Genomic DNA, 19,697 nt, shown 5'->3' with positions numbered 1-19,697 from the left:
AAAAAATAAAAGACAATCTAGGCTGCCATTACAAACCAAATGCCAAGGAAAACAGCTACAGTTGCTGCCATAGTGCCATTACAAACCAAATTTAAATTAAAACAGTCACATAGTTACTGTCATAGTGCATTACAAATCAAATTGAAATGAAAACAGTTTCAAACAAACAAGAGCATTGAGAACTCTAAAAAACGGAGCACAAACAATCGATTCTCAGCATATGCAGTTACCAAACTTGAAACTTGAAGTGCCTATACAGTAGAAACAAGAGCATCAGTAGACTGGAACTTGTGTGCGTCAGTGTGTGTGTGTGAGATAGTGTGAGAGACTCAAAGACTGTGAGTCAGGAGAGAGAGAGAGTTTACTAGAGTAGAGAGGAGTAGACTGGAACTGGATGAAGAAGACGTAAGTCTCTGGGAACCCTAACTTATGTATATATATAGTATGCTAGTGGCAATCGCGTAAATAAATGAAAGCCTAACTTTTTAATTCTTGTGTGTGTGTGTGTGTGTGTGTGTGTATATATATATATATATATATATATATATATATATATATATATATTATATATAACGGGGATTTGGGGCGGGGATGGGGCGGGACTAACTCATATCCACTCCCTACCCGTTTCCCACTTTTTTTAAAAAAAATTATCCCCATACCCTACCCGATCTCCAAATAATCCCCGAATCTCCTATCCATTTGGGGCGGGAAACGGATCGGGTTGGGTCAGATCGGCCGAAATTGCCATTCCTAAAGGCTGGAGATGCTCTCAGTCTTCGAAGACAGGTTGTGCGAGATATAATGGGGTTTATCAACCATCTCCACAATGGCGCAATCTATTGAGGGCCTTTCCGCTGCTATTTGCTCTCAGAACAAGGTCTGATTTTTCTGGCTTTGAGTTCTACTGTAATTGTTCGGGTTCGGCTCCCCTCCAGTGTGCTACAAGCCAGTAACATCCATTGTGTAGTTGAGATTGACTCAATCCATCCACTTTCATATCTACGGCTATACTTTTGCCTCATGCACCAGCTCATCCAATTTTTATTTTCCTTTTTCTTTGTTTTTGATTTTCCTCTTGTACCTGAAAACTTAATATGGCGGGTCCTTCTTTTTTATCGGGTCAGTCCCAACGCACAATAGATGATAAAAAACAAAAAAAACGGAAAGTAAAAATTGAATGAATTGGTCCATGTGGCAGAAGTGTAGCCATAGATATGAAAGTTGATAAATTGAGTAAATTCCAACCACACAATGGATGATACTGGCTTGTAGCACACTTGAGGGGATCCAAACCCCAATTTTTCATTGGTGACTCAAACATCAACCCAAACCCTAACTCACAAGTTTATTATTCACTACCTTTTCTTGATTTCTCTCTCCCTCTCGCACGCACAACAGACAAAGGGTGGGTTTGGATATTGGGGGAAACGAAGGGAAGAGTCACAAAACAAAGTATTGAGCACAGTAAGCTGTCTTTCTTCAATATTTTCCTATAGCAACCAAATGTTGTGCAGAAATACAGCTAGTTTTGCTGAGAAATGGTTCGGCTTCACGTGACTCACTCACTCACCCCAAACACTGCTTAGATCATCTATTACTAATTCGGTGAAATCATTCTCATCAAAGAGAAGCAAAGCTGATGAACAATCTTTCACAGTTACGTATCTCATTTCCTCATATGGGTTGTCCCAAGAAACTGAAACTGCTCTTCATGTATCCCAAAAGGTCAAATTTTCGATCAGCAGAGAAACCAGATTCTGTCATCGCCCTTCTGCGAAATCACGGTTTCACCGATACCCACATCTCCAAACTTGTCAGAATACGCCCGTTTTTACTTTCATATGATCCCAAACACATCCTTTTGCCAAAACTTGAATTTTTCCAGTCCATAGGCATTCCAACAGCTGACCTTGCAAATATCATTTCTTCATACCCAAATGTCTTGGATCATAGCCTCAACAACCAGATTATCCCTGTTTACAATTATCTGAAAAGTGCAATCCTTCTGGATGATAACCAAATAGGAAGATCTTTCAAGCACTCACCTCGTTTGTTCTGTACAAATTTGGAAAAGTATATTGTTCCCAAAGTTGCGACTTTGAGAGGACTCAATGTTCCTGCTTCTAGTTTGTCATCCTTGTTCACTCATCATCCGACTGTGCTACTACAGAGTTCCCAGAAGTTTGATGAGACACTGAAGAAGGTTGTAGAAATGGAACCTAAGCCTTGGGAAAAAGCGATTGTACCGATCTTGACAATGATGCTTGGACTTAGTAACTCAGCTTGGGAGCATAAAATGGAAGTTTTTAGGAAGTGTGGTTGGCCTGAGGATGATCTTCAACTAGCATTGAAAAAGTTCCCTCTTTGTATGAGTCTATCTGAGAAGAAAATAACGAGCGCGATGGATTTTCTGGTCAACGAGATGGGTTGGAAGCCAGTTGCAATTGCAAAAGTTCCATGTGTCCTTGGATATAGTGTGAAAAGGAGGATTATCCCAAGGTGTACAATTCTGAAAGTTCTTATCTTAAAAGGCTTAATTTCGAAAGATGTGTGCCTTTCCAGTGTTCTAATTAGGAACGACAAATACTTCTTAGATAGGTATGTCACCAAGTATGCTGAAGAAGTTCCCCAGTTGTTGGACGTTTTTACAGGTAAAGTGAGCCCTGCTGAACTGGCCATCGATTATGAGACATGTCTGAGGAAACTATCGTAGCATCTCAACTTGGCAAGGCTGATCGATTTTTATTCCATTTCGATCTTTTAAACTGGGCGTTGCTGGCCTTTCTGAAATTTTTCTCGTTCGTAGGATTAACATAGGAGATTTAGACAGACCTAATCGGACTCTCTGGTAATCTTTTTTCTCTGCTTTTAGTATTAAAATATGCACTCTTGAATTTTAAAATGAGAATTATGGACCTCCTCTTGCATTTGTTATGCTGATAAAACATCAATTTGGGTTTGGCAGTCATTGAAACATGTTTTGAACGTGCATTTGTTTCTTTCCAGAGGTTGGTGCAATCACAAGGACCGTGTGTTTCAACAGTCAACTTATTAGTGGATTAGGAGCACATTTTTCCCATTGGATAGCTGCAGCTCCCTGCCTTTCTGTCCACAATTTTCTCTTAGTTTTTGGTTTTCTTTGAAAGACCTTAGTTAACGGTAGATGTGGCAAATGAGCGGGTTTGGGCATGTTGAAACGGGTCGTGGGTTAAATATGGACGGGTTAAATACGGGTCAAATTATAAACGGGTTGAAATGAGTTGGGTCGGATATTGGTCAAGTCAAACCCAAACCCGCCCGACCCAACCCGTTTTCCTTCCCTTTTTTTTCTTTTTCCTTTTCCCCTTCCTTTTTTCCTTTCCTTCTTTCCCTTCCCCTTTTCCCCCGACCCGTTTCCATTTTCTCCCCTTTTCCGTTTTGTCCTAATTCAATTTTTTTTCGCATTGTTTCATTTTGCGAGAAACTTTTTACCCTTATAGATCGTCTTGACGAGAGGAATCAGAAAAGTAATTTTTTTTTTTTTTTTTACTTTCACCCAAATATTTTGACATATGAGAAAGCATGCACAATTCATGGGTCGTGTTTTGGAGATTGAAATTTGGAAGAAATTGTAATTTGTATTTGGAATTGTATGTGCATTTGCGCCGCTCCGTGAACGAGCCTCGGTGAAAAAATATATCTCTAATTCAATTCAATTGCCATCCAAAAGGAATTTTATGAGTTTCTTGTTCAATAACGCCAAAGCATTAGGACTATTTCCATGTCAATTGTTGCTCCCACCACTACCATGAATATAGGATAATTTTGTACTTGTTATGTCGGCACACGTAGGAACCTGGAAGTAGAACAAACTAAACTGGTCATAGCAACAACCTAGCTTGTAAAAGCAAACTCACACTGTTACATAGAGATAGAGAAAGAAGCGAGAGGAGAAGCTGAGAATGCGTCATTTGGTAAATGGAAGTATACGTGAAGCACTTGGGTCTTTTACTTTCAACCCATATTGAATATATTTCTAACACATCTAAACCCATATAAATACCCATACCAACCCATTAGTTCTCAGTGAAGATTTATTACATGGTCGTTTCTGATCGTAACTCTTTATTTCATTTCTTAGCTTGGCGGGATGTGCCAGGGTAATAGTCAGGTTTCATGTATTAATTACTACTCGTATCACTTCATAGGTTTCATACCCGTTGTACTATCTTTCCTCATAGATGGTTAGTGCAACGGGGGTAAGATATCAAACATATGAAATTTTGTTTTACTTTCCATCCGGATTGTGCATGGGTTACTGAAATTTTTTCAGTCTTCTTTTTTTCTTCCCTTTTATTTTTCTCCTGATGTATGTCCTTTGTAGACTGTACATTCGGTTAACCTTTTTTAATTTCAAGCTAATTTACCAAAAAAAAAAGGGTTGAATTGCCACCTCTAGTTAACGGGATTGCAAGAGAAATAGTAATGATGCAGCTGTTCAGTTCTATTGCACCTCCCATTTGCTGGTGGTGCTTAAATTTTCCCTAGAGCTGCCGAGCACACGAATGATCGTCTGGAAAGCTAGGAATGAAGCTTTTTCCAGCAGATTCGATATTATCCGAAGGGCTTCAAATGATTGACATGAGTTCTGTGAATCTAGAGATCCTATCAAGCTTTCTTGGACGTCCCCGCCCTATGCGGCCAAATCGACACAACATTTCGGGTCAATCAAATGTACTTGTGTTTTGTTTGCTTCCCTCAAGTTTTTTACCTGTGGGGTGGTTGTTTCGAATGCAGCTTTTGGAAACACTTTTCAAAGACTGTTTTCGAAAACATAAGCATGCAGTTGTTTTTCATGTTGTGTCAGTTGATTGAGAGGAACTTGTTAGAAATCCTAAAATCACACTTGAGTGTCAGTCGACAGAACTCGGGGATGGTGTTGTGCATCATTTGAGCCGTTCATTTCGCAAGCCAACGGTCCAGAACTCATCTCGGCCGTATAGCATCCGAGATTAAATAGAGACCATTGGATTGCCAAATGAACGATTCGGAAGGTGCTGTGCACCATTGCACAGCACCCACCCCGAGTTGCAGACGACACTAGTGAAATGAAAAAAATTATCTATATTAAATGCAAGTTATAGATGTTTCATATACTCGCATGAAAGGGAATCATAAGAAGAAGGAAAACAAGTAATTTCCCGGCATGCTTGTAATTGTTTGTTTATTGTTTATGACAATAGAACCCAATTGATCAAATAGGAATATTTTGGCGGGAAGTGATAGTATCAATTCCGTTTTGTTAGTGTCAAAATTATTTTTGTTAGAGTCAAACCTGTAGTTTATAAAAGTATTGTACTTTGCACATGGTACAAGTCTTTTATGCATAACAATTTTGGCATTAACAACACCCTATTTTCGGTATCTAATTTTATATCAAGTAATTGCCATAAATGACAGTTTAGTAATCTACACGCTAAGATCCAAATTTAATAACAAGAAAACGGTAACTTATAAATTGACATAAAGGTTTATTATATGTTATTTTCATAAAGCTTCCCCAAGAAATCACTTTCTTTTTAAAAAAATTTTTTGAAAAGGAAGGTAATTTTAAGTTAAAAAATTATGTGTTTACGCAAATAATTTTCCTACCAATATGGATCTTATTTGATAGATCTCATTGAGATCTTTTTAAACAATGTAAGAAAAAATAGAAAAATTATTTTTCATTTCCATAATATGTGAGTTCGAAATTACCTTCTTTTTGAAAAAAAATGTTTAAAAAAAAAATCGGAACAGGCTCAAGCATATTTGAAAAGTTAGCTTTCCTTTGTCGATGTATCTAACTTCGTCGGCCCACCTCTTGTAAATGATTTTACCCTCATTGACAAGGGGTGGAGGGTGGCAACGTGGCGCATAACATGCATGTTGTACTGTTGTGCGTTAGTGGAAAAAAAATGGATTTGTTTTTTTCCGATTGAAAATGATAAGAAAATGCATAGGTGAAAAAAATCCCTGCTCGAGAATAACATATTTTAAATTTTTTTTTCGAGTACAGATTTTTCTGGTCTAAGTGTATCTTGTCTTTACCGTGAATTTTTTTCCTTGGTTAACAATTATTGTAGTTTTGCCAATATTTACGGATTTTTTAATTTTCTTTCTTCCCCATAGAAGAAATCGGGCAATTCGTTTTTTTAAGGGTTTCATAATTGGACGGGACCCACCCCAAGTCCTATTATTTGATCCGAACCATTCATTTTGTTTGTCTCGTCAAATATGTAATGCATCCAAAAATTCAAGTTGATCAGACATTGATAAATAAGTTTTCATAATGCATTTTTCTTCGACAAGAAATAAACAGCTGTTTGATTTTTTTTTTTTTTACAAAACTTTAAGTTAAATGCTCATCAATTTAAATAGTTACGGATGTCCGATCAACCTAAATTTTAACGAAAATTACATACTCGACGAGACAAACGAAATTAATGATTCAAATTAAAGAATAAGACTCGAGATACTCCCTATAACGAGTGCACAACACATGCGCTGTGCATTTGTGCACATTTGTGCACATCACACACACCCAACACCATCTATTAGACTATTACATGTACTTGTAGGTTGTACAAATACCTTAAATCTTTTTACCACTGAAAGCCTCTATAAATGTTAAATTACCATCCTTATTTTGAGCATTCTGAACCGTCCAAAAGTACTTTTAATATTCTACATATATTACCTATAGGATGCTATTTGAAATCTGAACGATTAATTATGAAGATAGAATGGCTTGGATCGCGCTCTACAGGTCCCGGCTCCGTTGTGACATGGGTCATGAGTGTTTAGAGTAGAGGAGTTTTACTACCGTATAACAGACAGATTGGGGGGATAAAGGGTGCACTAAAGGCAGAGAGAGAACATTCAAGCCAAAGCAGCAGTTGAACTCGTAAGCACTTCCATCTCAAAAATCCAGACAGACTTCGGACAAGAAAAAATTCCAGCCGCGTGTGCTTCACGCGACGAGGCAAAGTTTTGTGGTACTAAAAAGGAAAGGCTAAATTACACTCCCTTGACGTATATTACTACTATCTTTTATTGCCCCTAAAGTTCAAATCTGCGCTACTTGAACCCTCCACCTATAGGAATTGGTGATGTGTCAAATGCATTTGACAATAGTCTACATTGATTAACTTTTCTACCCTTCTCACTATGGCCATAGCATCATCCCAAAATCCCTAGCATCATCTCCTATAACCACACCCATCGCCTTCCTATCTCTGTCCGCAGAAAGAATAAAGTTTTTAGCAATTTCTTTTTACGGACTTTCAGTCTTCATTGTTCGTTATTCCTGCCACTTTTTCATCATCGTGAGTCAACTGGACCACAAATGACGCTTTCGTCAAGAAAATTCTACCACTTTAACAATCATGGTATTATGCATTTTAATTTTAGGGGTGTGGCTTTTGGTTGGGGGAAAAAGAATTTGGAGAGAATGGCAATGTTGGGGGCGACAGTAATGTATGTTGACGACGTTAGATGGTGCGCTACAACATTAGAGAAACATAAAATCTTATGAAGTAACAATAACATATGAAGGCCATGTTTAAATGTTTAAAGCGAAGCTCAAGAATTGAAGAGCATTATTTGTAAAACAACACTCCTTTAAGCATGTTGTATACATGACACTCTCCATTCAAACTCACAAAGTATTGGTGATGGAAGATGCAAAGTGAAAAAATCCAAGTACAGTAACAGAAAGTGTCTGAGTTTTAACATTAAAGATAACTAAAAAAAATAATCCTAGTTTACGGGGGCTTTTATTGTAATTTATACAAAAGCAAAATTACAATGGGTAAACTTAAATAGAAAGGGCGATGCTATTCGCAGCCTTTTATTTTCTCTCATAACCCATTACATTTCGGTAAATTGCTATTTAAAACAAGATTATATTTCGGTAACTATATGTCGAAAATATGTTCAACTTTCGGTAAACAACTGTCGAACATACATTTTCGGTAAATAACTGTTGAAAAAAATATTATATTTCGGTAATTGGATGCTGAAAATATATCTCAATTTCGGTAACTAACTGTCGAGTATAATTGAAAATTTTTAACGGGCTATGGAAGAAAATAGAGGGCTGCGAATGACAGCGCCCAGTAGAAAAAGGAAATAGATGAAGTGCAAATTACTTCTATTTTTTCAGGAAATTAATTTATCTTCTGTGTGCTATGATTTTTTTTTTTTTTTTGATCCGCGTGTGCTATGATGTTTGGTGAGTTTAGTTTCTCTCAATGGACATTAAAAATAGTATTTTATTTTCCTCTAAAGAACCAAAAAAAGGAAAAAGGAAAGAAAATAAAATAAAAAACGCGGCTGCAATAAACCAAAACCAGAGTCTCTCTTTCTTGTCCCCCCCCCTTCTCTCTTTCTCTCTCTCTGCTCATCAATTTGAGCTTCTGGGATCGAACAAGACGGTACAAGCTATTTGGTTTCAAAGCCATCCAATTTTGACCGCAGATCTTGAAAGAGAGTTCCCCCCCGAGTATTGTTTAATTAATTCCTCAACATCTGTTGGGGGTTGTTTGGTCGGTAAAATCGAAGATCTCGATCGATTCAGGGAAATTCGTTGGTGGGTTTTGGTGGGTTTTCGATTCTCTTCGATTGGTGAAAAGGGTTTTTTGTTTTTGCTAAGTAATTGGTTAGTTGGATGGTTTTTTGTGTTTTTGTGAGTAAATGGTCTGGGTTGTAAACTTGGATGATTTCTGTGGGGAGTAGAGATGGGAGGAAGGGGGTAGGGTTAGGGTTTGGTGCTGATTCAGATATGGAGGAAACTGAGCTTGAAGAAGGCGAGGCTTGCTCTTACCAGACCGATGATTATTCTACTATTGACCCTGATGTTGCTCTCTCTTACATAGTAAGCTTAATTGTCATTTTTTTACTTCCTGATTTCCAAACTAGTTTTGATCTTTCCTTTTCATAGTCATGTATCTTGTGTTAGGCATTTACTTCTAATTTTGCTTCTGTCGTTAATTTGGTGTTGACCTACTAGCTGTATCAGATCAAATGGTAAACCACAGTTTTAGGATGTTTCTATAAGTTGTATTGATTGTTTGGATTACTTGAACTTGGTTGATTCATAAATTTGATACCTTTTTGATGGTATTCGTTGGTCAACATGATAATTATTTTGTGTTGTGAGAAAAGTTGTTGCCAAGAATTTGTTTTCAGCAATTCGGCCTTGCTGGTTATGACAGGGGACAGTTTTTCTGTAATCTGTATTCCCCATGAATCTTAAAATAATGTTGTACATACTTTTGTGAAGGCAAAAAAAAATCTCTGAGTTGTTTGATGAAAGTGACAAGTTCTTGGTTATTTGCTCAAATCCCCCTTAATGTCTTGTGTGATGTGCCTCGATTACTGTGGGAACCTTGGCGATATTTAATGCTAGTTATTTCCCTTGCCTTCAGGAGAGAGAGAGAGAGTAACCTGTATGATAACCATTCGTGTTAGAACGTTATGTCCAAAAAATCCGAGGCCTGGGACTTGGGAGTTTGCTCTCTCCTAAGGTCTTAGGTTTGAAACATCCTAGGTGTTATCAACTCCTTTGGGGCCAATCCATTCGGGGCATTTGTTCTAGCTTTAATTGGGCCTCTCGCTAGCGGACAGTGGGATTGGCCCCCTGGAATTAGTTGAAGTGCATGTAAGCTTGCCCGGATACCTGAGTTATCTAAAAAAAACTTATGTCCACACCATGGGGTGAAATTTAAGAATGTTAGCTCACTTCTTGTTTGGTCATACAAGTAACTGCTTTCTGCCATAAGGACCAGTGGTGCTGTACTGTGTCATGTTTCAATGTACTCTATATATGTTTTTCAGAGGTTTAAAGATGTCGAGTTGAATATTTACTTTAAATGGTAACATCCCTCTATTTATGAATTTGTTGTTTGCCCTTTTCTTTTCTGCTCTATGTTCTAAAGCATCTGATCACTGCATGTGTATTGAAGGATGTGAAAATTCAAGATGTTTTGGGGCATTTCCAAAAAGATTTTGAAGGTGGAGTTTCAGCTGAGAACTTGGGTAAGTCAAACAGCAGAACTTGTTGAATTCAAGGCGCCACATTATGTGCTGTGTTATGGTATGAATTGATGTTTGGGCATTCATAAATTTGACAGGGGCAAAATTTGGTGGGTATGGTTCATTTTTACCCACATATCAGCGCTCTCCTGTTTGGACCCATCCAAGGACTCCAACAAAAGTTCATAACTCCAACACACCCGCATCCCCAAACAATCTACACCTGGAGGTAGATATTAATCAAAATTGGTATTTCGCTGTTTCCATAACTATTCTTTCATTGGAAAGGAGGAAGTAGTACCATCTGAGTTTATAAAGCAATTGTAGCTTGCATGAGCACTCAGAGTTTTGTCCTTATACAGGGTGGCCATCGGAACTCTTTAGTTCCATCAAGTACATCTCTGTTGGTGAGACATGGACAAGCTTCTGAAACTGCTGCATCACTGCCTTTAGTGAGGGCATCTTTGAATGATTCTGCAAAAAGGGACGTAGGGGAATTGACTTCAGCATCTGAAATTGGGAAAAAATATGTGCAGCCTTCTGACCAGAAGTCACTGAAAGTTCGTATCAAAGTGGGTTCTGATAATTTGTCGACTAAAAAGAAGGCTGAAATCTACAGTGGGCTTGGCCTTGATATATCTCCCGCTTCATCATCAGACGATGTACCCTCTGACAGTGAAGGGTTTCCTTGTGAACCTCAGGAGGGACATGATGAATCCCCTACTAGTATTCTTCAGGTTAGGTCATTTGCTTCCATAATTTTAGCCTTCAATTTTTTTTTAACTAATTGACCTAAAAGTGATTGGATTATCTTGGTTTTGTTACTGTTGGAGCAGATTATGACATCATTTCCGGTGCAAGGCAACCTATTGTTGTCCCCACTTCCTGATGATCTACTTTACTTGATGGAGAAGGAGAGAAGTCATGGGGAAAGTAAACCTAGATCATTGCAGAAGGGGGGCAAAGAAAGTTCACATCGATCTGATTCTGCTAGGAGTGAGGACAAAGTTGTTGGTGTCAAGAAGCCAAAGTCATTTGAGAAAAATGCCTACTCGGTTGAATCGAAGAACCTCAATAATAAGGGCACTCAAAATGGCAAGGGCATTTTGTCGAAGAAAGAAACTGAAATTCAGACTGCAGATTGTGAAGTACTTGTAGCTAATGCTCTGAAGCTTCCTCTTCTATCTGACTCATGTTCTAATGTTGACGAGTCTACAAAGCATAATGCTAGAGCAGTTGATGACTTCATGGTAGTAAATAGTGTGAAAGAAGACTCCTTGGATGCAGTATCCACCCAGGAGACTCGCTTGGTTGAGAAGCCTAGTGGAAAAGCTGCTTCAGCCGGTAAGGTTTGGGAAGAGACGAGTGCAACTTTGAATGGAGACATTTCAGTTTATCCAAGGAAAGATGGTAGTGTCAAAGGAGAAAAATGCGATGTTTCTGTCAAATGTGACTTAAATGTTTCAAAGGGGAGGAAAGCCGAGAATGCTGAACCTATTGATCCTTTAGAGCAGAAGATTAGCACGAAGTCAACCTCTCTTGAAAGGGATGACATGAAACTGGTTTCTGGGAAGGAGAATTCATCTTCTGGGGGTAAAAAGAAATCAAAAGGACGTCAAAATCATAGTACCAAAGGCACAGAGATTCTGAAAGACAGCTCAAGGATGGATTCTTCTTCTGTGCCCAAAAATAGGAAGAGAACACAAGCTGATTCTTACTTGCCTGACAGTGAAATGGAGGATTCCAAAGTACAGAAGGACGATGGAAAGGCAAGTGATAGGTACAGAGATTTCTTCGGGGACATAGAACTAGAAGAAGGAGACAATGATGCAGATTCAGTAGAATTGCTTTCAGTTGATAAACCAAAGGACTTTGAAGCAGTTGAGAAAAGCACATTTGCATCTAATAGTATGTTGAAACTAATTCCCAATGGCAAGAAAACGGATGAGCGATTAGCATCAAATGCATATTCAAATGCAGCTTCGAGTGCAGCTCCAGTGGCTGGTAATGGTTCCATTTCTGATGCAGGTCCAGGAACATCAGCTCCTCTAGTAAAAGAAGATTGGGTTTGCTGTGACAAGTGTCAGAAATGGCGGCTTCTTCCACTTGGTACAAATCCTGACAGCCTTCCTGAGAAGTGGCTTTGTAGCATGCTTTACTGGCTGTAAGTTCCTTATCATGCATTTTAAGGATTTATAGCTCTTGATGCTTGATAACATCATGCAATTGTCATAGCCTAGATACAGAGTACTTTTTTCTTTCTTAGAAAAATATGTACATCTTTGATTGGTTTTGCTTTAATTTGTGCTTAGCAACCTAGCATATGGAGTGGAATAAGTATTTAAGAAAATGGTATTAACAAGTTAGTAGGTTCCAGTTTCTCTTTTTTCTGAAACTTGATCTCTTTGGTGTTTTAATTCCTGGTAGACCTCGACTCAAATGCCATTTATAAAAGACTCACAATTACTGAAAAAGAGAGGAGAAAGACTTGTAACTTTGTAGAGTAGGGATGATGATAACATTTTTTAGTAGTATTTGTCAGCTCATAGGCTCTGCAGTTGCAATGAGATGGTTTGAGAGAGAAAAAGTCAATACATTGGTTAAATTTCTCTGTCGTGGATCTTGATCTCTTCACTATATATGTAGGCCTGGCTTGAACCGGTGTAATGTAAGCGAGGATGAGACTTACAAAGCACTAACTGCTCAATACCAAGTTCCTGGCTCTATGAATCAAAATAATCTGCGAGGTCATCCTCTACCCTTGGCTGATGCGAATGATTTTGAACAAAACCGCCAAAGTTTCGGTGTGCATGCCATGCTGAGCGGTGGAAAGAAGAAGAATGGAATAAAAGATGTATCGGGTCCATTGAGCCAAGTTGGTCCTACACCTCTGAAGAAGAATCTTCAGCAAGCAGTGAACAGTGATAGCCTAAATGGCATGGACAAGTCTCCTCCAGCAAGCGATATTGAACCTACGCATTTAAGCAAGTCTACTATTGTGGAAAAACCGAGACATAGACCAAAAGAGAAGAATAAACCACTTGAGCAAAATTCTGATGGAGGTATCACACTTAATTAGATATTTATATCTTTGGCCAATTTTCTTTTTTTCTGCAGAAAAGAAAAAGGATAATTTCTCTCCTTGATGTAATGTGCACAGGTGAAACTAGGTCCTCCAAGATCAGAAGCAAAAGGGACAATGACCAAGATTGTTTCAGAGATTCTAAGAAGACAAAGATAGATAATGGTGTGGATTGTATTGATGCTGATCTGCCTGATCATGATGGACCTGCGGGGAAGGTGGGTCCTAGTTCAAGTAGTGGTTTGTCTGTAAATGCATCAGGGAAGGACTTGCACAACAATGGGGACCATTTTTCCAAGGATGGGAGGTGTGAGGCAAATAACAGCTCTAAAGGTGCTCGTAGGAAACCACAAGACCAAGTTCAGGTTACCTCAGGTGACAGATGTCTGGATATTGAAAAGGAAAATGATAAAGATTTGGTTGCAAGGAAGAGGAAAATGAATGGAAGTCACGAGAGGAGCGGTTTTCTTGAACAGACGAGTGAAAACCTCCACAAGAAGGAAAAGAGGGCAAGGGTTTCTAAGTCAGAAGGGAAGGAAACTAGTGCAAGTAGAAATTCTGATGGATCAGCCCGAAAAGGTAGAAGGACAAAGGACCAGCAATTGGAGCCTGATCTCACTCAGAGGAGCTTGGATGCTACGGATTCTTTGAGAAGGGATTCAGGATCATTACAACCTTCTCAAGCAGCTACTTCAAGCTCTTCGAAGGTTTCTGGCTCCCGTAAGAGCAAAAGTAATATGCAGGAAAGGAAAAGCTCTCCAGTAGAATCAGTTTCTTCTTCTCCGCTGAGGTTTTCACATCCAGATAAATCTGCACTAACGGGGAGGAGCCAAGACGGGACAAATGGTTTTGGAAATGCTGGTTTATTTGCCACTGGTACTCCAAGAAGAGGCACATCCGGTGATGATAAGGGGAGCAATCGGTCCAAGACAGTTGGAAAGGATGAAATTTTTGTTACCAATCGGGAACCCCTTGATTCCTTTGTGGTTGATTTTCAGGAGAGAAATATGGGTCAGTTAGCTGGTAGGGAAGCTAAAATAGAGATTTTGAAGTCTGCTGACTTTGCCAATGGTGGTACTGATACCTTAGGGAATGGCACTCACTACCCTAACAAACCACAGGCTTCAGATCAACACTGTGATGAAAAAAGAGGGAGTGACAAGCAGTATCATGCTAATGTCTCTCGTTCAAGGAAGTCTGGGAAAGGTTCCTCGTCGCGGTCTAGGGATAAGAATGGGAGCTCTAAATCTGAACTTGACAAGGGTAAGGTCAAGATTTCTGATTCTGGCAACGGATATTTTGTCCACATGCCTTCTCATGGAGAAAAATCGAGGGCTGGAAAAAATAGGGTGCAGGAGAACTTTGGAGCTAATTCAGATAAGGCTTTTTCGGGAAAGAAAGAGCCTGAGGGTAAAGTGGTGAGGGAGAATTGTAAAAGAGAGAATCAATCTAAATTTGGCGAGGTTGGCAGTTCGGATGTTAAAGTAGAATCTCTCTCTGACAAAACAGATAGGGTTGAAGTCTTTGGGAGAGGGAAGTTGCATACTTTACCTCCATCCGGAAGAGGTCAAAATGAGTTACCAACACATTCTCTATCTTCAAATCCTGGATCCAAGAAAGAGGGCGGAGGAAATGGATTGTTAAATGATGCTTCTGAGGGAGGTAATGCATTGAAGGCTCCGAAGCAGAATCACAAGTCTGATGACCAGAATGGAAATCAGCTCATTAAATCTAGACATCCCACTGTTAATGGCCATAGGGTCAGGGATGCAGATGCTCCAAGTCCTGCCAGAAGAGATTCCTCCAATCCGGCTACCAATGCTGTGAAAGAGGCGAAGGATCTTAAACACCTGGCTGATCGCCGCAAGGTCGACAGATTTTCTTACTTCTCTTCTACAATGGAAGTGTTAATATTCATTTTCCTCACTCTTGCCACTACTTCAATGTCCTTTGCAGAACTCTGGATCTAGTGCTGAAAGTACAAGTCTTTACTTCCAGGCAGCCCTTAAGTTTCTTCATGGAGCCTCTTTATTAGAATCTACCAATGGCGAGAGTGCCAAGCAAAGCGACCTGATTCAGTCAATGCAAATTTATAGTAGCACAGCAAAACTCTGCGAGTAAGTTATTTTCAAAGTTGTATCTGGGGCCTTTTTCTTCTTGCTACGTCTCCCATGTTTTTTTCCCCGTGTTTTTTTTTAAAGTGGAGGTATTTGTCTATAACAAGTTTCACAACTATGTTTTACTGTCTTCTCTTATCTTTACTTCATAAGTATTATCCCTCAATTAAACCCTTCATATGGGGAAGGTAACACATATTTTGATATATCAAAGGGGGTAATGAGTCTTTTCCCACCCTTCGCAGTGGGAATAACTTCAACTTGCAATTCTAAGAGAGATGTTTACTTTGCAATATGAAAGGCTCATGTAGCTTTCCTTTCCTTGTCTTCTTGCTATCCCTCTTAAATTGATAGGTTTTGTGCCCATGAATACGAGAAATCTACGGACATGGCTGCTGCTGCTCTGGCCTACAAATGCACGGAGGTTGCATACATGAGAGTAATTTATTCCTCACGTTCTGGTGCAAACAGAGATCGGCATCAATTGGAGGCAGCTTTGCAAATAGTGCCTCTTGGTAATTAAAATGAACTTTGAACAGGAAAATGCGTTCATATGTCAGTGTTTGCTGCAGAGAACTGTGGCACTGTTAATGTGTTTTTTCCATATCCATCTCATCAAAATGTCTTGCTTCTGTCTGTTTGTCTATCAATTGATCCCTCATCTTCTTTTTTTTACACTTCTATCACAACATACTGAAAATTGGTCATTTGCTGGTGGTAGATGAGACGTCAGACACTCATCAGTTCTTTAGTTGGTCTGACGTGCTTCCCGTCATTGTTTTATTAGGTGAATCTCCTTCTTCCTCTGCCTCCGATGTTGATAATGTAAACAGCTTAGCAACACTGGACAAGGTTCCCTTATCTAAGGGTGTTAGCTCTCCTCAAGTTGCTGGAAACCATGTTATTTCTGCACAAAACCGCCCCAGCTTTTCGCGGCTGCTCCACTTTGTAAGGATGTGTTGAAACTTGGTTTTTTTCTTTTTTAATGTTTCTGCATTAGCTTTGAAGTGAGTAATTTGGCTTTCAGCATATGTGCATGTCATAATAAATGCGATCATAATCAAATTTCAGATCTCCGAGAAGTTGAGATTTATATGTTAGGAACATCTTGAGCTCATAGCTAGACTTGTTTGTCTTACTCATGCCGAATCACAGAAAAGGAGTCCCCTTAGGATCATGAATTTGTGGAGGGAAGCAAAAGATAAAGGACCTAATCATCTAATAGCTCACAATTAACCTTTCCCAATGTTTTCTGATTCCTTTCCAAATCCGTACTCAAAATCCATGATCTAAACACAGCCTTAAAGTAACCCCACAGGTCACTTTTAGAGAATGGTATTTGTTTAAGCTAGCCTGAAGATTCAAGCAAGTTCTGGTTGTCTGTTCATAGGAAGACCTTTAAGTTGGCTCCGCACATGTTTGTGTATGTGATTCATGGTTTATATTTTAACATGTCTTTTCTAGCATCGTTAAAAGGTGATTGTCTGCAGACTCAGGAAGTAAATTATGCAATGGAAGCGTCAAGGAAATCTCGATTAGCTTTCGCTGCAGCAAATCTGAGAAAAGAAGAGGCCCAGTACAGGGAGGGTATACCCTCTGTAAAAACGGCTCTTGATTTTAGCTTCCAAGATGTAGAGGGATTGTTGCATTTGGTACGGGTAGCAATGGAAGCCATTGGCCGTTAGATTTCTCAGCCGTATTTGAAATTTTGCGAACCATATGACGATATTTTGTTACTTTGGCAGTCTTGCCTATTTTGTTCCCGAAAGGAGGAAGGAAAGAGGATTATGTGGATCTTTCTTATACATCAGCATCACCTGTTAAGAAACGGGTGTTGCCAGCTCACTGCCTTTCTACATCTGTACCGAGCGAGTAAAATATAGGATTTCACGTACTTCGCAGCAATGCTTCACCTGCTTTCTGACACAAATTAAAGGCCAAAAATGTTCAATGGATTTTTGTTATTGATTGAGGCTTCGGAGGATGACACGTGAATATAGATGCCCAAAACACGGTTGATTGGAACTACAGCTACAGAGGAGAATAAATGCTTGTGAAAAAATAAGAGGGAAAACCCTGTCTAGGTCAGTTCATGATCTATTGTTTTCTAGCTTTTTAACATTTCGCTAGGGAGTTTGAGGTATCTCTGGCAATTGTTTATTTTTTATGTCTATCTGGGGGAAAGTTAATGGAAGGGAACTTGAGCTCATCTTGCCAAAAATGACCCACTGTTGTACCTGGTTGGAGCACATTTTGAGAGGTTGAAGGGACAGTGGTCTCAGTCTCAGGTATATTCTTCATATATATGTTTACCAATTACTACTCTGTGAGGTTGTTTTAAATTTTTTTAGCTTTCTGGTAGTTTGACTTTCGAAATGTTTGTTTGCCTGCAGGTTTTTACAGTTCTCTGGTTTTGCAATGGGGACAGTTTGCTCAGATAGGCAGTAGGAAGCAGTTAGGAAGAGATTATGTATTGTACAAAAAGAAATTTGTAGTGTGCATATAGTTCCCACGTTGTGGGTTTTCTTATCTACCTTTGTAAAGGTTAGTGAAAGTTCATAGGTATCGGACTCTTGCTTGTTTGTACTAGCATAATACTCATTTTGTTTTTCATTCTATTTTGTGGCAGTGGCTATAATGTAAATACCAAAATTTTTCCAGTGCTTCAATGTTGCTGATCTATCAGGTAAAGTTGCTCTTTAGTTACCTCTTTACTATTAGTTGCTAACATGAAGCTTTTGCCTATACTGATCTTCTCTTGTTCATATTGCACAGTATGAGTTTTGTTATCAGAATTAGTTCCGTTTACTTGTTGAAAAGTATTTGAAAGTTTCCTTTTTGGTGGGGACATTGAGGATGAAAGCTTTGAAAAGTATTTGAAAGTTTCCTTTTTGGTGGGGGCATTGAGGATGAAAGCTGTATTTTCCTTATGGAACTGAGAGTTAGAATTTCCATGTGAATGGGCATAGACGACGAAAGTCAACTTCATTTATCTCGCCTTATCCTAACTATACGTTCCAACTTCCCTGCACTGATATGAACGTGGCTATTGCATCTGTTTTGGAAGTGTTTTTGGAAGCTTTAGTGAGGAATATGTTAATAGTTCAAGTTATTTTGGCCAAATTTTGTTACCCTGATTATTATGCTAGTTTTATCGATGTTTTTTTCAAAGTTTTCATTGCACCAGTGTTGACTGCTAACTGAATAGGGCCTTGGTTACAGGGAGAAGAGAGGGCCAACTGCTAGATTCTGCATCAGCATCGGGTTATGAACAATCGGGATTCATGAGTTGTTTGCTTCATTTTCTTCTAGGTCTTTTCAGCTGTTACATTGTTTCTGCGCTTTAGCAGATTTTGTACAGTAGATAAGCGAATTCTTGATCCCTATGTATCATTCTGTTTACTTACTCATTGCAAGTACAACGACGACCCCGATTTGTTTCAAGTCATCAAGTAATGGAATTTTATATCAAAAAGTTGCTACATGAGTACATGTGGGTTAGAAGATCAATTGTATTCTTTGGGCTGGGAAATGTTGGGCATTTCACAGGAGAAACCTGTGACCAGCCTTGATTCCATCTGAAATAATCGAGTAAACAAGTGATTCCACAGGAATAATATTGCGTACCTAATGTTTCATCTCTGAAGTATGGTAAAACATTTATGCGTCATTTGTTCGAAAATTGTTGCATTTGAATGTCAAAATATTTTGAAAAAAGAGCTCTAGAAAGATCTTTTTTTCGTTCTTGAACGTATAGAAAGATCATTCAGCGCAGGGAATTCGATAAATATGGTGGCTGCCTGGCTGGGATAACCTGTTTTCCTACATTCAAAGGATAAAACCGAAGTTACCAAAGCAGTGTACCTCATTTGTGTTTTGCTCGCAGACAAACTCGGCCTCGATTGACAGAAAAGAGATACCCACTTTACCCAGAGCATGAGAGTTCTCAAAAGGAGATGAGGTCGGTAAGCAAACACACGCTTCCTTCCTAGTCAATATGCCAAAGGTCTGTAGAATGAGTACAGGATCGGGTGTTGGTTGGCGATCTTTATCGGAACGAGTTATATCGCATGCGCGGTGTGCAGGCCTCGGAAGTAGAAAGGGCCTGGCTTTATGACAGTTCTTCGATTTGCCCCTAGCTCTATAACGCACCCGTCTTTCCCAGCCCCTAAAAGACCTTAGCGTTCACTACTCGAGTCTTAAGTTGAATGGCTTTCATCCACATGCGCTAATAAGACAAAGAAATGGGGAGTCTATGTCTCTTCTTTATCGAGGGGATTCCCATCATTTGAAGTCTCCGGTGAAGGAGAATAGGGCGAGACACCAAGCATGTTCAATCCTCAATCTCCATTCACTTTTCTTCTTCACTAGTACACTGCATGCCATGACGTCTTTTCATGCATTAAAATTTAAAATTGAGCAAGTGAAAGGATAATGTT

The 19,697-nt window shown here is 39.1% G+C and overlaps 2 protein-coding genes across 2 annotated transcripts; both read left to right on the top strand.

Annotated features, from left to right (window-relative positions):
- Positions 1–727: 727 nt before the first annotated feature.
- LOC131315119 (uncharacterized) lies at positions 728–3,136 on the top strand. The gene is made up of 2 exons (XM_058344192.1): positions 728–880; positions 2,174–3,136. Exons 1-2 carry the CDS (start codon positions 830–832, stop codon positions 2,714–2,716), a joined length of 594 nt encoding a protein of 197 aa, XP_058200175.1. The 5' UTR covers positions 728–829; the 3' UTR covers positions 2,717–3,136.
- Positions 3,137–8,374: 5,238 nt separating this feature from the next.
- LOC131315118 (cysteine-tryptophan domain-containing zinc finger protein 7) lies at positions 8,375–18,742 on the top strand. Its single transcript, XM_058344191.1, has 14 exons — positions 8,375–8,899; positions 9,990–10,062; positions 10,158–10,288; positions 10,422–10,796; positions 10,896–12,223; positions 12,706–13,121; positions 13,220–15,009; positions 15,098–15,258; positions 15,613–15,773; positions 16,046–16,206; positions 16,749–17,546; positions 17,652–17,802; positions 17,888–17,944; positions 18,481–18,742. The coding sequence occupies exons 1-11, from the start codon at positions 8,741–8,743 to the stop codon at positions 16,941–16,943; spliced, it is 4,950 nt and encodes a 1,649-aa protein (XP_058200174.1). The 5' UTR covers positions 8,375–8,740; the 3' UTR covers positions 16,944–17,546; positions 17,652–17,802; positions 17,888–17,944; positions 18,481–18,742.
- Positions 18,743–19,697: the final 955 nt, after the last annotated feature.

Source organism: Rhododendron vialii, chromosome 13a (assembly GCF_030253575.1).
Source record: "Rhododendron vialii isolate Sample 1 chromosome 13a, ASM3025357v1".
NCBI classification, from domain to species: domain Eukaryota; kingdom Viridiplantae; phylum Streptophyta; class Magnoliopsida; order Ericales; family Ericaceae; genus Rhododendron; species Rhododendron vialii.
The sequence above is the reverse complement of the archived record's forward strand: the minus strand, read 5'-3'. Positions and strand labels throughout refer to the sequence as shown.

Coding starts and splice junctions, on each gene's coding strand:
- LOC131315119 (XM_058344192.1), top strand. CDS start 830: ATGGCGCAATCTATTGAGGGCCTTTCCGCTGCTATTTGCTCTCAGAAC. Junction 881..2,173: donor CTATTTGCTCTCAGAACAAG/GTCTGATTTTTC, acceptor GTGCTACTACAG/AGTTCCCAGAAGTTTGATGA.
- LOC131315118 (XM_058344191.1), top strand. CDS start 8,741: ATGATTTCTGTGGGGAGTAGAGATGGGAGGAAGGGGGTAGGGTTAGGG. Junction 10,289..10,421: donor CAAACAATCTACACCTGGAG/GTAGATATTAAT, acceptor GTCCTTATACAG/GGTGGCCATCGGAACTCTTT. Junction 12,224..12,705: donor TGTAGCATGCTTTACTGGCT/GTAAGTTCCTTA, acceptor CTATATATGTAG/GCCTGGCTTGAACCGGTGTA.